The 16,303-nt window shown below is 41.1% G+C and overlaps 6 protein-coding genes across 8 annotated transcripts; 3 read left to right on the top strand and 3 right to left on the bottom strand.

Annotated features, from left to right (window-relative positions):
• Window positions 1–129: 129 nt before the first annotated feature.
• Window positions 130–2,490, top strand: LOC137577314 (ankyrin repeat domain-containing protein 13C). Its single transcript, XM_068290749.1, has 2 exons — window positions 130–472; window positions 510–2,490. The coding sequence occupies exons 1-2, from the start codon at window positions 346–348 to the stop codon at window positions 2,009–2,011; spliced, it is 1,629 nt and encodes a 542-aa protein (XP_068146850.1). The 5' UTR covers window positions 130–345; the 3' UTR covers window positions 2,012–2,490.
• A 1,191-nt stretch (window positions 2,491–3,681) lies between these two features.
• On the top strand, window positions 3,682–4,945 carry LOC137576366 (enoyl-[acyl-carrier-protein] reductase, mitochondrial). Its single transcript, XM_068289416.1, has 2 exons — window positions 3,682–3,962; window positions 4,019–4,945. The coding sequence occupies exons 1-2, from the start codon at window positions 3,743–3,745 to the stop codon at window positions 4,876–4,878; spliced, it is 1,080 nt and encodes a 359-aa protein (XP_068145517.1). The 5' UTR covers window positions 3,682–3,742; the 3' UTR covers window positions 4,879–4,945.
• On the bottom strand, window positions 4,872–6,526 carry Uba3 (Ubiquitin-like activating enzyme 3). The gene is made up of 2 exons (XM_068289415.1): window positions 6,431–6,526; window positions 4,872–6,373 (listed from the first exon to the last, which is right to left on the bottom strand). The coding sequence occupies exon 2, from the start codon at window positions 6,282–6,284 to the stop codon at window positions 4,932–4,934; it is 1,353 nt and encodes a 450-aa protein (XP_068145516.1). The 5' UTR covers window positions 6,285–6,373; window positions 6,431–6,526; the 3' UTR covers window positions 4,872–4,931.
• tum (tumbleweed) lies at window positions 6,486–8,839 on the top strand. Its single transcript, XM_068289413.1, has 3 exons — window positions 6,486–6,799; window positions 6,861–8,531; window positions 8,594–8,839. Exons 1-3 carry the CDS (start codon window positions 6,721–6,723, stop codon window positions 8,665–8,667), a joined length of 1,824 nt encoding a protein of 607 aa, XP_068145514.1. The 5' UTR covers window positions 6,486–6,720; the 3' UTR covers window positions 8,668–8,839.
• A 225-nt stretch (window positions 8,840–9,064) lies between these two features.
• On the bottom strand, window positions 9,065–10,644 carry SmydA-7 (SET and MYND domain containing, arthropod-specific, member 7). The gene is made up of 3 exons (XM_068291577.1): window positions 10,592–10,644; window positions 9,269–10,529; window positions 9,065–9,214 (listed from the first exon to the last, which is right to left on the bottom strand). The coding sequence occupies exons 1-3, from the start codon at window positions 10,642–10,644 to the stop codon at window positions 9,065–9,067; spliced, it is 1,464 nt and encodes a 487-aa protein (XP_068147678.1).
• A 1,185-nt stretch (window positions 10,645–11,829) lies between these two features.
• dmpd (F-box protein dmpd) lies at window positions 11,830–16,213 on the bottom strand. Of its 3 annotated transcripts, none has more exons than XM_068288751.1 (6): window positions 16,098–16,213; window positions 15,150–15,615; window positions 13,348–13,596; window positions 13,088–13,286; window positions 12,690–13,024; window positions 11,830–12,625 (listed from the first exon to the last, which is right to left on the bottom strand). In XM_068288751.1, exons 2-6 carry the CDS (start codon window positions 15,528–15,530, stop codon window positions 11,957–11,959), a joined length of 1,833 nt encoding a protein of 610 aa, XP_068144852.1. In that variant the 5' UTR covers window positions 15,531–15,615; window positions 16,098–16,213; the 3' UTR covers window positions 11,830–11,956. The 3 variants fall into 3 exon arrangements, with proteins under 3 accessions (XP_068144852.1, XP_068144851.1, XP_068144850.1); XM_068288750.1 differs by lacking the exon at window positions 16,098–16,213 and adding an exon at window positions 15,990–16,065 and having other exon boundaries at window positions 11,831–12,625; XM_068288749.1 differs by lacking the exon at window positions 16,098–16,213 and adding an exon at window positions 15,829–16,034 and having other exon boundaries at window positions 11,831–12,625.
• Window positions 16,214–16,303: the final 90 nt, after the last annotated feature.

Below are 16,303 nucleotides of genomic sequence, written 5' to 3' on the forward strand. Positions count from 1 at the left end.
GACATGGCGAATTGGCTCAAATTATAGGCGAATTCAAAAAAAAAAAACATACTATCGGTTTTAAATTTAAATTTCAATTGGATTGGAAGTATTCTACCTTAAAAAACCTGTTTTGAGATATGTATGTGTAAAGGTTGAAAACTTTTTAAATCATTTTATTTTAACAATTCCAAATAAATGGTGCTCATCGATAACTATCGAGAATACTGAATGGACGTCATCGAGATTTAGACCATCTCTAGTGTTTTGTTGTTGGAAAATTTTGGAGAGCGAAAAATTAAGAATCAAATCGGAAAAACGGCAAACGGACGCGACGGGGGCGTATATTAAAGTGTGAACGACAACATGTCCAAAGATAAAGAGACGGAAGCGGATGCCAAATCCACTTCCAGCGACGAATCTGACGAATATCAATCAGCTGGCGAGGGCGATGGCGAAGAGGTTGATGCCGGCGGTGGGCCAGGACCAGAGCGTTCAACTTGTCCTTCACATACCCAAGCACAGCAGAGGCGACAGGGCAATCCCCCCAATTACACCTGTGACCACACCAACTGCAATACCTGCCCCCTTCGATTTTGGCGACACATATCCCATGCACCAGAGCGTTTTCGAGGACGACATCAAAGGACTACAGCGTCGTCTTCTATTGGCTACCGCCCAAGAGGAGGTGGGTCGTAAGGATAAGCATGGCAATACGCCGCTTCATTTGGCCGTGATGTTAGGCAGAAAGCATTGTGTGCGCCTGCTTCTGGCCCAGAATGCCCCCGTTAAGATTAAGAATAATGAGGGCTGGTCCCCACTGTCTGAAGCCATTAGCTATGGTGATCGGCAGACAATCACACAAGTGCTTCGCATGCTGAAGCTGCAGTCTCGTGAGCATATGGAAAGTCGACGCGAGAAGCTAGTGAATGCCCTTAGGCAAATGCAGGATTTCTATATGGAATTTAAATGGGATTTTCAATCCTGGCTGCCGCTTGTCTCACGAATCCTGCCCTCGGACATTTGTAGACTGTACAAATCGGGCGCCTCGCTGCGTCTGGACACCACGCTAGTGGATTTTAATGACATGCGGTGGGAGAGGGGAGATATATCGTTTTTATTCCGGGGTGAGGCTAATTCAAGGGAATCCTTAGTCTTGCTAGACAACGAGCAAGAATGCTATCAATGTTTGCGCTACGAGGAATCCGACATGGAGGATGAGGTGGATGTGCTAATGTCCACAGATATTCTGGCAACCCAAATGTCCACAAAGACCATACAATTTGCCAGGGCGCAGCGTGGATGGATTTTTCGAGCGAATCGCAAGGAACTCATTGGTGGTCAGTATCAATGTGAGATATATACAATTCAGGGATTGATACTAAAGCAACGTAAGCGTCGCGAGCATTTATCACACGAGGATTTGCAAAAGAATCGGGCTATTGTCGAGACAATCACCAAAGGCGGAAGCGGGGCAAGTGGAGCACCCGCAGATGCACGTCGATCCAGTTTAGCCACGACACCACCGCCACCTCCAACCACATCATCTAGTACAACCACCCCGTCAGATGGTGGTTCAACTGCACCCACGCCTACAAATGGTCTTACCTTGCCAGAGCTGCCGCGACGCAGCTCCCTGCAGGCTCCGCCAGCCACAAATGTGACTTGGTCTCAGTATATTGAGGCTGCTGTCGGCAAGTGTCCGCAACTCGGACGACCGCCTGTCCATAAGCAATCCAATAAAACTTTACGCGCCACTGTAGCCATGAGCAAGGATTTCCCCTTAAGTGTTGACATGCTGTTGGACGTGCTTGAGGTGGTGGCACCTCTTAAACATATTAATAAATTGCGTGAATTTGTTACGCTCAAATTGCCAACTGGATTCCCGGTAAAAATTGAGATACCTGTCCTTCATACCGTGACGGCTAAGGTGACATTCCAGAAATTTGAGTTTCGTGACAATATTCCAGCTAAACTCTTTGAGATACCCTCACACTATTGGGAGGATGTGCGTCGTTTTCAAGACTTATGACCACCACCAGCTGGAGGAGGAAGCGCAGGAGGAGACAGTGCATCAGCATCGGCTTCGGCAACGGCTTCGACAGCAACAACGCCTGGCAGTAGCAATTCATTACCAACTGGTCTTGGTCAAATGGATATGAATCGGAATGAATCACCCACTACGCCCATTAAAGAGTTTGACTAGTTTCACCACCCCATTAAACCATCCTTCCATTTTCCCCCTTCGTCTATCGTAAAATTATTCCCTCCAACTCAAAATTGCAATTTTGTATTTATTTATTGATTTTTTTTTTGTTTTGTTTCCTTTTTTTATATGTTGGAAAATGTATATCACGCTCTTTAGACTCTCCCTCACCCCTCCATCTTCCACCCCCCGCGCAAGAACACAAACCAAATTGTCAGTAAATTATTGTAAAATTAAAATTAATAGGCTTGAAATTTTGAGAAAATTGCAATTATAGCGATAATTTTTGTCATGGTTTAACTGTACTTTTAGCTAATATTTATGTTTTTTTTTTTTTTTTAATGGTTCAACTTTTAACATTCTACAGTATCTTAAGTGGCCGCCCGTGAATCATATATTGATTGATCTTTTATATACATATAGATTACGCCCGCAGCCCCTCCAAAAAAATAGAGAATGAGAAATTTAGCAGGAAATATAGATAAAGAGAGAATGGAGAGAGGTCGAAAGCAAAGCAAGATTAACTAGATTTTCTCTATATATATATATTTAAACATATACTTAATAATCAAAGTCGTAGTTAGTTTAATCTTCAAGATGTTCGAATTTGTTTATTTCTGTATTTCCATATATGTTTGTATATGCGTGTGTCTGTGTTTAGTGCAATTTTCCCCTACTTAAGATAAACAAAAAAGAACATTTTCGGTTAGCCGAAAATATTTATAACATTTTATTATTTAGGCTGAAAGAAAACAAAGCGTCCGTAAACAAAAAAAGAAGTATTTATTGTAAAACCTCTCACCCGCTACCCCTAATCCATTTAAATCACCACACTCGATATCACAAAATAATATTTAAGGGCCCATCTGCATCTAGATTAATGTAAACCACAAAAAAAAAAAAAAGAGAACTTATTTATTTATGTATAATTTGTATGCAATTTCAAGTTTTGTTTTTTGAATTTAGTATATGTGTATGATTAACATCTGCAAAGAGCTTATTTCTTTTATGTTTTCTTTATGGCTTGTGATTTGTAAAAAACAGAGAACCTTGAAACTATTTATTTATATTATTCATGCTTGTGTAAAACTGCCATGATTTTAATTGTTTATTTCCGGGCACAACTTAATATAAACATTTGTGTTTTTTTTATATCATTTTTTCAGCTATTTTTAAGTAAAGAACTTTTAAAAATTTATATAAATATATATATATTTGTACTTGCAAAAATCCATAAGTATAATCGACAAATATATTACAAAACAAAAAACCTACACAAAATCTGTAAAAATTACAACCCAAGAAGAAAAAAAAATGTTGTTTTAATTTAAAATAATAAGTGGGAAACTAAATTAAGCACAATCAGGCATACTGCAAAAGATAAAGCATAAAATGTGTTAAAAAAAAAAAAGCAGTTTACCCTTACAAAAATTGGATTTTAAATTTCGCGCCTCAATCATTAGCTTTGTAACTTTCCAACACTGGTGACGTCTGGCAGGTCTCAAATCAGCTGTTCCTTGTTTATTTCTTATTTATACAGTCTAAAAAAACAAAAAAATGTTGCGTCAAACTCTGCGGCCTTTGCCCGGTCCATGTTTTGGCCTAATCAATCGACAAATGGCCATTATGGCCAAATCTCTGAAATATACGAAACACGGAGAGCCACAAGATGTTTTAGAACTGGTCGAGCAGAAAATTGAAAGTCCTACGGCGAAGCAGGTTCTGGTAAAGATTCTTGCCGCTCCTATTAATCCTGCTGACATCAACACAATCCAAGGTAGGGAACTTTTTCGGGAGTCCATTTAATCTCTAAATATATAAATTTATCTCCAGGAAAATATCCGGTAAAACCTAAATTTCCCGCCGTTGCCGGCAATGAATTCGTGGGTGAAGTCATTTGCGTAGGCGATGAAGTTAAATCGGTGGAAACTGGACAACATGTTGTGCCATTGGCAACCGGCTTGGGCACTTGGACCACACATGCTGTCTATCAGGAGGATCAAGTGATGGCTGTGTCCAAGAATGTGGGTCTAGCCGAGGCGGCAACTATTACAGTGAATCCCTGTACAGCCTATCGTATGCTGAAGGACTTTGTCCAACTAAAACCAGGTGATACGGTCATACAGAATGGGGCTAATAGTGCCGTAGGTCAAGCTGTGCATCAATTATGCCGTGCATGGGGCATCAATAGCATTGGCATTGTGCGCAATCGTCCGGAAATCGAAGATCTAAAGCAAATGCTTCAATGTCTCGGAGCCACCGCTGTTCTGACGGAGGAAGAGATACGTACTAGTGACATTTTCAAAACCGGCAAGTTGAAGCGCCCCAAGTTGGCTTTTAACTGTGTGGGTGGTAAAAGCGCTACAGAAGTGTCTCGTCATTTGGATAACAGCGGCGTCATGGTCACCTACGGTGGCATGTCACGTGAGCCGGTTACCGTGGCCACAGGACCTTTGATCTTTAAGGATATAGCATTTAGAGGTTTCTGGATGACCCGCTGGTCCAAGGAGAACTATGCCACGCCCGAGCGTAAGCAAATGTTCAAGGATTTGTGCGACCTAATGGAGCAGGGCAAATTCGTGGCTCCGGTGCATGAGATGGTGCCACTAGATAAATTCAAAGATGCAGCAGCAGCTGCTTTAAGCTTTAAAGGTTTCACGGGTAAAAAATTCATTCTCGATATGAGTAAATAAATTCGATAAAATTTGCATTTAATGTCTAAATCGAAGAAAAACAAAATATAATCTCAAATCATTTCCACTTCATTTGCTTGATATTTCAGCTGCAAAGTGATGGCTGTTGGTGAGGTAATATCGGTAATGGTCAACTGCTGGCCATCCTCCAAGCCCAATTCTCCCAGAGATTGGGTCAGATTCTTGCGTGTGGCCTGCTCAATGCTCTTCACTGTGCCCATATACAAAGTCTTCTGCTTGCCCTCCTTTGTAACAGTGGTGAGAGCAGGACTTCTCAATTGATATTTAGGCGATTCGCATAGCAATTTAATGACATCCTCCAGAGTCGTGGTATTGGGATCTTCAATGGGCAGTAATTGGGGTGTATTACTGCAGGCTAAACATGTCTCTGACTTCTCGGCCTCATATGTGTATGTGTAAATGCCATCCAAATCATTAAAATTGAGATAGTTGGCCATGCTATCATAGCAACTGGTAGCCAATTTAAACACCTCCAAGGAGCAAGCGGCTGCTATTACAGCATTTGTGCTGGCCACAGCGGGAATAATGTGTTTGATGACACCCTGTACTAGGCGATAGGTGATCCCAGTGATATTAAATTCACTGGCACGTTCCAGAGATCGCTCATAGATCCAACCAATATGTTGTGGATCATCCCCATCCAAAGGCACGGAATTGAATGGACTCTCCTTATCCCATTGTATGAGTTTCACATACTCTATGCAATGTTCCGGCAACCGGGGAGTATTTGCTATGGTGCACAAGGGGTAATTCACTTGAGGAGGAAACAAATCCAAAGTACATTCAATACAGGCCGTGAATCCAGGCAATATAACGCGGGCATTGCCTTTGAAACCCTCGGTTCCACCATCAATCATAGGCACTATGGAAGTAACATCGATGGAGCCATCTTCGTAGCGCAACATGGACAGGAGCATACCATTGATCCATCGCCTGGCCACAATTGAATCCAGGCCACAAACGATTAAATGGAACTGGCCATAGAATGTTTCATCGAAATCCTGAATTCGTTTAAAATGCGGAGTTACCCGGCAAGTGGGCACACGTCCGTTGATAAATCTTGCTGCACATTCCGCTTTGGAGGCTCCAATATCCGAGCGACGGAAAAGAAACTGACGATTTAGATTTGATAATTCAATGGTGTCCATATCAATCACATGCAGATCACCAAAACCGACGAGGGCCAGATCCTTTAGAAGCTCACAGCCTAAACCGCCGGCTCCAATGACCAAAACTTTGCACTTGGTTTGCAGGAACTCCAAATTTTCGGGAGATGGTGAAAAATCACCCTTACAGAAGGGGCCTTCGCGTTCCAACAGATGGCGTAGGCCATTCCAGCGTTTACTCTGAAATGCCACGGCGGGATTAGGTGAAGCTACAGACATTGGATAAACGATTTAATTAAAAATTGGTGAAATCCGAATGAAATAATTCTCCCGCAAAGTTCAGTGTTGGAAAATGCAGCGTCCAAGTACTGTGAATACCAAAAAATTACAAATATTAAACAGTAAATAAGGCAGTTTGCTTTTACTTTTTTGTTTGCAAGAATTAGAATTATAATAATTATAAAATTCTTATTAAATCATCAAAATTTTTTTCTCCCATCTCTAAATAAAAACACTTGCGCTTTACAACATTAGTTTTGCAAATCGCTTGTTATCGATAGACTCCAATTGAATATAACGGCGCTTCCGAAACGAAAATTTATCGCGTCGCTTTGCCTCGCTTTCTTTGAGTTAGTTATTGTTTAGTTAAAAAAAGATAAGGATTTAAACAAGGCAGCAAATTATTTTATAAGTGAACGTACACATCACATCAACGATGGCGTCTTCGGCACTGGAGATGTTTTTTGATCTGGAACGCTGCATGGAGATCCTCGTGGATGGCACTGTTGAAGAGGGTAAGCTAATTTTTTTCGAAATAGTGGAACATACATATTCAGTATGAAAATTGTTGTCTAGAATTCCTACGGTTCCTGCGCATGTTTGAGGAGTATCATGACAAATGTACAGGCTATGCCGCGGAAACTGCAAGGATTCAGAAAGAGCTGGACCAATCGCTGGCCAAAATGGGCGATTTAGAAGGAAAACTGTTTCATGCTCGCCGCATAATCGATGTGGAGACCAAAGCCCGTCGTCGAGCCGAGCATGAGCGGGATGCCATGGAGAACAAAATTGTGGCTGTGGCCGATTTACTACGAAACGAGCGCAATCTAAACAATGAGACGCGTGACAAGTTGGCATATTTAAATACATTGCCATCGTCGCGCAAGCGCAAATCGATGAACACGCTCCTTGAAGACAAATCCTATGGCGAAATTAACTCGACTGGTTCGCTATTGTCAGATTTGTCCATTACGCAATCGGAGGATGATTTTTTGGATGTTCGTCGTTCAAAATCCTGGAGAGAGCATCGACCATCTTTGCCCAAAAATCAAGTACCCTGCGTGGGCACCAAAAAATCTCGCCTGAGTTCGGGTCTAAATACCAGTCAGCAAGGTGGTATAGCGACTCCTGGCACACGTCGTTCTGTTATCGGAGTGGATCAGCATACTCTGAATGTGGATGGTGGTCAGGGCGCAGAGCGCTTTTGTGCCACCACCAAGGTGACCATACCCCAGGATGGACAGGGTATAATACGCGCCGAATCCACCATTGAAACCTTACCAGTTATTGCTGGTTCTGGAGATGGCCTGACCTCTACGCCACGAAGATCAGCAGGATTCAAAGAGACCGCTGCGACTGCGACTCCAGTGAATGCCATGGCTGGATCTCCAGCACAGCATCGTCCTCCCCTGATGCGAAGACACACATTCAGCCAGAAGACATTCTTGCGCTCCGACAATTGTGTGCAATGCCAGAAGCGTATACGCTTTGGAGCCGTCGGTTTACGTTGCCGGGATTGTCCAGTGCGATGTCACATCGATTGCAAACCATTGCTAACTGTCAGCTGTATACCACAATCTGGAACACCTTCGGCCAAGCATATGACCGGTTATATAAGTGACTTTGCTCCGTCCATTTCGCCCATGGTGCCAGCTTTGATTGTCCATTGCGTGAATGAGATTGAGGCTCGTGGCCTCACCGAAGTAGGTCTCTATCGCATATCCTCGTCGGAGCGAGAGTATAAGGCCCTCAAAGAAAAATTATTGCGTGGCAAGGCCACACCGCATCTGGGTAACATCGATGTCCATGTCTTGTGCTGTTGTATTAAGGATTTCCTGCGTTCGCTTCGTGAACCCTTAATACCAACCAGCCAGTGGAAGGATTTCGCCAACGCTGTACAGCAACCTGACCCGAAAATGTCTACAGAAGCCCTGTATAAGGCAATCGATGAATTGCCACAACCCAATCGCGATACCTTGGCCTTTTTGGCACTCCATTTGCAGCGCATTGCCCAATGCCCTGTCGTCCTGATGCCCATTGATAATATCTCCCTAATTTTTGGACCCACTATTGTGGGTTATTCGACACCCGATCCAGATCAACATGCCATCTACACCGAAGTTTTTACTCAAAAGCAAGTAATGAAGACCTTGCTGGAAGTTTCTAACCTGCATTGGGAGAAGTACTTGTCCATGGAATCAAATACCTCAAATTCACATAGTGTAAAAGATCTGTTTGCCCATTACGGTGAGTTTGGAGAACTGAAATCTGCCAATATTCAGCCAAATCCTAATCATATCTCTTTGCAGCCACACCAATTAAGGGCACCATAAAGAAGCGTAAATTCTATCACACTTCGCCATCTTCGGCCCAAAAGAAATAACCATGTTTTACTTAATTACAAATTTACTCTAAAGTATTTCAAACAATTTTCCAATCACATCCGCACATTTTGTTTTATTTTCGGAATAAAACATTAGTTCTATATGTAAAATATATATTTTTTGTATGAAGTTATTAATATTAATAATAATAAAATGAAAACTGAAGCACAATATTTTAGCTAACCTAGCAACTATTTCTAATTTTATGTTATAGAAATCGTTAACGCCAGATCGTCAGAAATCAGCCTGCCCAAAAGTATGCTGTATATATATTAAAGTGTACCATGCTATGGGTTTCAGGGTTCAGCTGGCATTTCATTTCAATATTTATAGCCTACTTTCAAGCAGGTGAGAGCGTTAGTAATTTCTGTGACTCCCCAGGCAAGTATTTTAAATTTAACGGCCATATTTTGCTATATCAGATTCGATGCGTTCCAGCTCCATGGCCAAGCGCTCAACTAGATAACCCTCGGAGGAATTTTCCGGCTCAAATCGTAGCAAATCCATTGCCTCCTTGGCCACTAGACGACCAGTTTTTAAATGGGTCTGGAAATTATTTAAACGTAAAATACACTACTTAAGAGTAATCGAAGTACTTACCGCATATTCCTTTTTATTCAATTCACCTTCGGAAAATTGCAGTTCCACCAACTCAACGAGTGACAACAGATACTCGAACAGGGCAATGGCGTATAACTTGGAGATGCCAGGCACCACAGCGCGACAAATGGGCAACAATTCGGAGCACAATTCGACGCGACGCGCCAAAAGTTTCTTACTCGGCTGATCCATACAGTTCATTAGAGCCGTAGCCCGCAGAATGCTGGCTATATTTTGTTTGATATCAAGCATCAGGAAGTGATGGGGATGCAGAACCGTCTTGTACTGGGCCAACAGTGATTCAAAGGCCTGAAGTTCACCCTTAGCCTCTACCAAAGCACCACCCAATTCGGCCAGTAGCTCATGGACATCGGCTGCAGGCAATATGGCTGAACATTCCGAGCAGCGCCAATCTCCACCAGAACTTAACTCACAGAGGGCGTAACCGTCGGGGCATTCCCGACACTTTACACTGCTCATGTTGGTGCCACATTCAGTGGGATCCAGGCAACGTAAGCAGGAACACTCTAGCCGCCGGGTAAGACGTAATTGATGCTGCCTCTGGCTGGTGCCCATCAATGGATTCGTATAGGAATTATAGATAACCTCTCCCGATTTAAGATCCACCGCAGCATACAACTTGAGATTGAATTCCTCATCCAAAGCCACCACCGTATTGGGCACACAATGATGAGGTAAACTCCCACAGACAAAGACACCTTTAAGAGTGTCACCATCCCGGGCTGTCACCTCAAAGGAGTAGCTATCGATGCGTATGCAATAGGCATGCAAATCATCGGCTGTCAATGATTGAGATTGGGTGAGCGACATTAGAAGACCGCTAGCCATAAGTGGACGCACTGCCAGCTCCTCATGCTCCTGCCACATGCCATCACCATCGCGATAATCATCCAAATTGATAGGTGTCTCTAGCAAACGTTCGCAATCCTTACGAGTAACAGGATCCTCCAGCATCAGAAGAATCTTCATCAACGCACAGACACCGTAGTTTTTAACCAACAAATCCTTGCAGATATAACCTCCTGGTCCTCCACTGGCAAAGAACTGACACTCAAAGTCATCATGACCTTGGCAATCCATGCAAAGAGGAAACATCTTACAGCTTCTACACATTACATACGATTCCTGCAAACATTTGGCACACTTCATCTGCCCGCACTCCCAATGGGGAGCCACCAGCAATGGTCGCTCCTCAACCAAAGTGTCCCCGGCCTCAATATCCAGTTGGGCCACCAAATGCCTATTGAGAGAACGCATTTACATTCAACCGTCATCGTAATCGACATCTTCATTGAAGCTTACCTGCCGAATTTTTCATTATGGATTACCTGTACCTTTTCGCTATAGTCTTGCATTGCTAACGATCACGTAAATATATAGGTATATTTATATATATATATAAGTTAATATACTAAATTTAGTACATATGCCTCGTTTGCTTGCCAGACATCTACTAAACGGCGGGATTTTTGGGACTACTCCAATAGTAATTATATATGTATCTATATAGACAGTTCTCTCTGCGAGACCAAAAAGATCTTGTTTTTGGCTAAGTAGTTTCTCTAATTGCGTGCGCGTAACTTGAAAGCGAATGCTTTATTTATAGTTCTCCCTCAGTCTGAGGGAGAATACATTCCGTACAGATTTGCCAAATGATTTATGGCACTCTCTATATACCCTAGATACAAATATTATTGATTATCAGCCAATAAAATATGATATTAAAGAATTTTTATCAATAATATTTTAGTAGTTTTTAATGATTATATAGCTTTTGATTATGTGATGTAGTAAATTTTAAGCTACGCAAAAGCTTAATAGAATTTGTATTGAAGATGGCTTCTATAGGGAGTTATGGAGAGAGTAATCCCTTGAACCCTAAACGTTGATAGGAGGTCCTTAAAACTAAAACTAAAACATCATTGATGATAGACCAGCTAACTTTTAGTCGTAATCCATGCCAACCAAGCGTACATATATCCTCCCGTGATTCGCCTTAAATAGGGTACTAGAAAAAAATAATAGTAATAAGATAAAAAAAAATCGAATATATTGAAATTGTAATCCGTTTTTGTTCAATTTTGTTTTTAAAGTTTTATTTAAAATATTTCTTTGCTTTCCTTTTTTTTTTTTGTTGTTTCCTTTCATTTTGTTATTGTTGATGTTTTTTTTTTCTGCGTGAATTAAAATTAGTTTTGCTTATTAAATTGATTACAAGAAGGGGCGGGGGGCGTTCAGAGGAGCGTGGGTTTAGGCCTGCACAATCCAAAGGATGCGCCTAATACTATGTATATGTTATGTGTGTGTGTATGTGGGTGGATCCCCATTCAGGGTACTGTGTGTGCAAGTTTGATTGATGTGGATAGACTTTTTGTTTAAACAATAAGAACGTAGAGTTTAATAATGATAATAATCAGTATGCCTATTGCATTTGACATTAATAATTAATAATCATAATAATAATCGATTTATGTATATATATGTATATATATATATATATATATATATAATTAATTTGATTTCTCTTTTAACTCTAGAGCTGGGACCAAGCCCATGTTTTTTGTTTCTTACATGTTTTTTTTCTTCTTTTTTTTGTTATTTTTTTTTTTATCTCTTATCTGGTAAATAAGTTGTAAAAAATATGTATATATAATATGTAGATAATGCTTATTTACTGCGCTTGCCATGCGTATTTACACATCTGTTGGCCTTTTGTACTCTACGTGCTTTCTTCGACTCCTCCGGCTCCTCCTCCGCGTTGGAGGAGCCAGAAATAGCCAGCTGCTGCTGCAGCTGCTGATGTGGCATCTTCATGGACACTGGACTGACAATTACACCGCTACGCTGATGATTGCCATAGAAAAGTTTTGTCGAATATCCCCCATTAGAGCCAACCTCTGCTGGTCCGCCTGCTCCTCCTCCTATTCCGCTGCTAGATGCTGCCGCAGCCTGCTGCATAGCTGACGCAGCTAATTGTAATTCTTCCGATGCCTTGGAAGTGGACGCAATGACTTCATTATCCTCATCACTCTCAACAAATGGATATTTGCGTTTTAGATTCTTTGTGGCCGTATTCACAGCCAACAACTTGGCCGTGGTCGATTCATCGGGAGAAGCAAACTCCTTCAGTTCGCAACCGCTGACATCGCTCTCCGCATCGTTGTCCTCATTTATGATAATAATATGTTCCGGATCAACACCTTGATTAACCAAAGCTTGTAAATCTTCGGGTGGTAATATGGGAGATACTTTTTGATTGCACGCATTGCATACGGAGGATATGGCCGGGCTCTTGGACCGCCAGAATTGCAGCTCTGTCTTACATTTGTTTAGCTCCTGGAAAATGAAAGAATTTATTAAATGTCCAACAGGGCTCAGAGGTCTCAATCTCTCCACCTACCTGTAAAAGTGTGGAGAATTTACGAGCCATTTCTTCATTCTTTTTATCATTCTCATCCAGACGATTGGCATATTCGAGTGTCTGTTTCTGCTGTTCGGTCAATAGATTCTGTTGTTCAGCGAGTTGCCTGCCCTGTTCACCCAACTTTCGTTTGCAGCTGGACAAATCCTTGCGTAGCACCGCTAATTGATTGCTATACATTCTCATGCCCTCCTTGATTTTTCTGATGCCCTTTCGCAATACCATATGATTTTGTGGTGGCGAATTGCTGCTGCTGCTACCACTACCTCCACTTCCGCTGCTCTCCTCCAGATCAGAGACAATGGCAAGAGTGGCTAGAGAAAACCAAAGAAAATTAGTATAAACATCGATTATTATCATCACTTGTTAAGACCTACGTCGTTTCGTTGTGGGTGGCAATTGAAAAAAGTCCTTGTTGAAGCACGCCAAGCCAGGTAAAGTTGGCTCAATGCGATCCTTAAAGTACTCCATAGCCATGGTGGAGAGATCAAAGAGTTCATCGGTCACCCGATAAGGTCGCTGCAATCTAGGCGTAATACTGATATAATTCATTATCGAATTCACTTCGTCCAGTATCTACAAAACCAACAAAGATGTTAGGTGGTGCATTTTATTATTCATTTCTTATCAAACTTACGGATCCTGGAAAGAAACAGCAATGGCCACGTTCAATATGCTTCCCCATTGACATCTGGAGTAGCGATAAACGCATATAACAGGTCTCAATGATGTCACATTCACAGGCTAATGGATGATTACGACGAGCTGACTCCCGACGTGGCATGCTAGCCTTTATCGTCTGAAAGCGTTTGAATGTGTTCTTGATCTGTCCAGCAAATGATACATTCAATATCGACATACAAATATCATTCACTCGATGTGACACCTACACAAAATAGAAGAAAATTATATATATTTATGCCGATTTGTATTAGTTTTTGTTAGCGTAAAGGGGGGAGGGCGGTTGGTTTGGTGGTGGAGTTTCCCCCGTCCAAGGATACGGATTCAAATTTCAGCATTCACAAATTGTTTATTGATTTTGGTTATGCTTTGGTTTTTGCGTTTGCCCTGGGCTTTTTATGCCCGCATCCCAAAATGTATGTACATATTTGTCTACCGACCACTCTTCCTGTTATTAAATTATATCAAATTACGTGAACGTTCACTGTCCCTTAGCACGAAAAACGAAAAGAACAAAAACAAAAAGCCTATGTAGTAGGTAGTCAAATCAAGCCATCGAAAAAGAAAACCTAAAAAAAGTGCGATAAGTCTTTATAACCTTGCTAACTTGGCTTACCAAATAATCAGTGAGTTTTAGGACTTGACTAGAACTCGTTTATGGAATACAGTCAAACCCTGAAATTAAGACAACTTGAAGAGATATCGGACATGACTATAGAGGTTATCTAAGTGGCAACTGGTAAGCAAATTGATAATTACCCTGTGTAAGGGTATAACATCTAACCAGACCAGTGCTTATATTTCTAAATGGAATTATTCTTCAGCTTCAAATATATAAATCAACAATATGTAAATATGTATTTAAAGATTAATTAAAGTATTAAAGTTTTTTTTTTTTTTTTGATTAGCTAAATCCATTTAATTGAATTTTTGTTATACTGGAACTATAACGACATTACAAGTATATGTAAAAACAAAACAAAAACGTTTGCATTTGATCCTGAAATATTGTTTATAAGTGATATTTATGTAAAGAAAATTTGGATTGCTTTATATGGTTGAGAGACAATCCGATATGTAAGTCATAATTCCCATAGGTTGATTCATTTTAAGGAATATTCGAATATTCGCTTAACGGACAACCTTGTTCACTGTACATAAAGAAAGATGAAGGGTTGACGAACTTATAACACCCTAATAATAACAGCTCATTAGGTTTATCATATTAAACCTTGTTTGAATTTATGGTTTTGAAAAGTTTTATATCTATGAACAAGTGTGTGTGTGTATTTCAGTTGATGTGTCTGTGAGTATGTGTGAGTTTGTTTGTGTGTGTCAGGTCGAATTGCATTTAAGCGGCGGCAGGAGGTCGTCTCAGATGCCGTGACAAAGTTATAAATACCTTCCTCCACCACCAAGCCAAGCGAAGGGTAGGACAAAAAAAGCAGAAAGCAGAATCAACGCACAGGCAAAGGCTCTAGACCCAGGCACAATGGTCGTCGGCGGCGGCGACTTTGAGTGGCAAAATATAATAAATATAGCCAAGCCACTAGTTACTGGTAGAACAAGTGCAAGTGCATGGCAGGTAGTAGTAGAAACAGTTGGGATAACCCACGATATATAACCCACACTCGAGCTCTCATGCACTTGGCAAATTGCTTTTTATTGATTTAATACGAAAAACCCGACTTTGCCCCCAATGTTTGATGAAAGGTGGGCCATGGAGAAGAGAGGAAGGAGGTGGGGCAGATTACTTACCACTCGTATTTGTGAGATATTCTTATAATCCAGGTATTCAAAAGTCTTCTGTATTAACTCCGTGGGTAAATCGAGAAAGTTGAGTGTTCGAGCTTGCATACGATTTAATTCAGATGCTCCACCTGCTGCTCCTACTGCACTGGAACCGGAAGAACGTTGCATCTGCATGTTGTATGAATGATGACGCGTTGCAATGTTGCTGCCACTAAAAAAAGTTGGTGCCGATTGCTGCTGCTGTTGCTGCTGATTGAAGCGCCTCAATACGGAAGTACGTGTGGCTGTCTCCTCCTGGCCTCCTGGTTGTTCATCGGTATTGGATCCACCTGAGCCATTGCCATTCCCCGATCCGGCATTGCCACTCATTTGGCGAGTGGAAACCATTATAATTGTTGTCGGGGGAGGATAATTTTGGACAATGAGATTCCGTTTCTAACCAAGACGTGAGCGATGTGAACGTTGAGAACTCCTGTTGGTGGAATTTGAAAAAAATGTAATTGACTTTATAGTAACTTCTGGTTATGGTTAACTATAGGTTACTACACTGTCTCTCTCTCGTCCCCTTTCTCTGTGTGTCCCTCTTACTCTATCTCTGGCGTCTCTCACACTGCTACTCTCTCCCTCTCTAAAATTTCGTGGTAATTTGCTACGCACTTTTTCAAGCAAGAGCAATTTTTCGTACCCGTATTTAATTGATTATTAACTGCATTAGCAACGTTTTTTCAATCTCAACCAGTAGGCCATATTAGCTAGCACACAGTCCACAACATTTGCATGCAATTGCAATGCGTTTTCATGCAGTTTTTCTTGATTTTATTTGAGCACAATTATAAAACTACATACACAATATCCGTGGCAAAAAAAAAAATGGTAGGAGCGAGAGCGAGTATTCTGAGGTGAACACACTGGAGATGAGCGATAGCGACTGGCGAAACCACAGTTATCACTCACCAAAAATATTGGTGTGACCGCAATAGAACGACTTTTTTTTTAAATCACTAAACTTTGTCAAGAACTTAAGAAAAATGGTAGAATTTATTCATTTTTATTATTTTCTTCCTTTGAATTGAATTAAATCTCTATAGTTGGAAAATTATACTTCGACTGATTGATATTGCTAAGAATTGCGACTTTAAAAATGTTGTGAATGTGACAAG

The sequence above is a fragment of the Drosophila tropicalis genome, unplaced genomic scaffold (assembly GCF_018151085.1).
Source record: "Drosophila tropicalis isolate 14030-0801.00 unplaced genomic scaffold, ASM1815108v1 contig_593, whole genome shotgun sequence".
In the NCBI taxonomy this organism is placed as follows: domain Eukaryota; kingdom Metazoa; phylum Arthropoda; class Insecta; order Diptera; family Drosophilidae; genus Drosophila; species Drosophila tropicalis.

Coding starts and splice junctions, on each gene's coding strand:
- LOC137577314 (XM_068290749.1), top strand. CDS start 346: ATGTCCAAAGATAAAGAGACGGAAGCGGATGCCAAATCCACTTCCAGC. Junction 473..509: donor CGGTGGGCCAGGACCAGAGC/GTTCAACTTGTC, acceptor AGCACAGCAGAG/GCGACAGGGCAATCCCCCCA.
- LOC137576366 (XM_068289416.1), top strand. CDS start 3,743: ATGTTGCGTCAAACTCTGCGGCCTTTGCCCGGTCCATGTTTTGGCCTA. Junction 3,963..4,018: donor TGACATCAACACAATCCAAG/GTAGGGAACTTT, acceptor ATTTATCTCCAG/GAAAATATCCGGTAAAACCT.
- Uba3 (XM_068289415.1), bottom strand. CDS start 6,284: ATGTCTGTAGCTTCACCTAATCCCGCCGTGGCATTTCAGAGTAAACGC.
- tum (XM_068289413.1), top strand. CDS start 6,721: ATGGCGTCTTCGGCACTGGAGATGTTTTTTGATCTGGAACGCTGCATG. Junction 6,800..6,860: donor GGATGGCACTGTTGAAGAGG/GTAAGCTAATTT, acceptor ATTGTTGTCTAG/AATTCCTACGGTTCCTGCGC. Junction 8,532..8,593: donor AGATCTGTTTGCCCATTACG/GTGAGTTTGGAG, acceptor ATCTCTTTGCAG/CCACACCAATTAAGGGCACC.
- SmydA-7 (XM_068291577.1), bottom strand. CDS start 10,644: ATGCAAGACTATAGCGAAAAGGTACAGGTAATCCATAATGAAAAATTC. Junction 10,530..10,591: donor CATAATGAAAAATTCGGCAG/GTAAGCTTCAAT, acceptor TTCTCTCAATAG/GCATTTGGTGGCCCAACTGG. Junction 9,215..9,268: donor TGAATAAAAAGGAATATGCG/GTAAGTACTTCG, acceptor AATAATTTCCAG/ACCCATTTAAAAACTGGTCG.
- dmpd (XM_068288751.1), bottom strand. CDS start 15,530: ATGGTTTCCACTCGCCAAATGAGTGGCAATGCCGGATCGGGGAATGGC. Junction 13,287..13,347: donor GCTGTTTCTTTCCAGGATCC/GTAAGTTTGATA, acceptor TTGGTTTTGTAG/ATACTGGACGAAGTGAATTC. Junction 12,626..12,689: donor AATTCTCCACACTTTTACAG/GTAGGTGGAGAG, acceptor TTCATTTTCCAG/GAGCTAAACAAATGTAAGAC.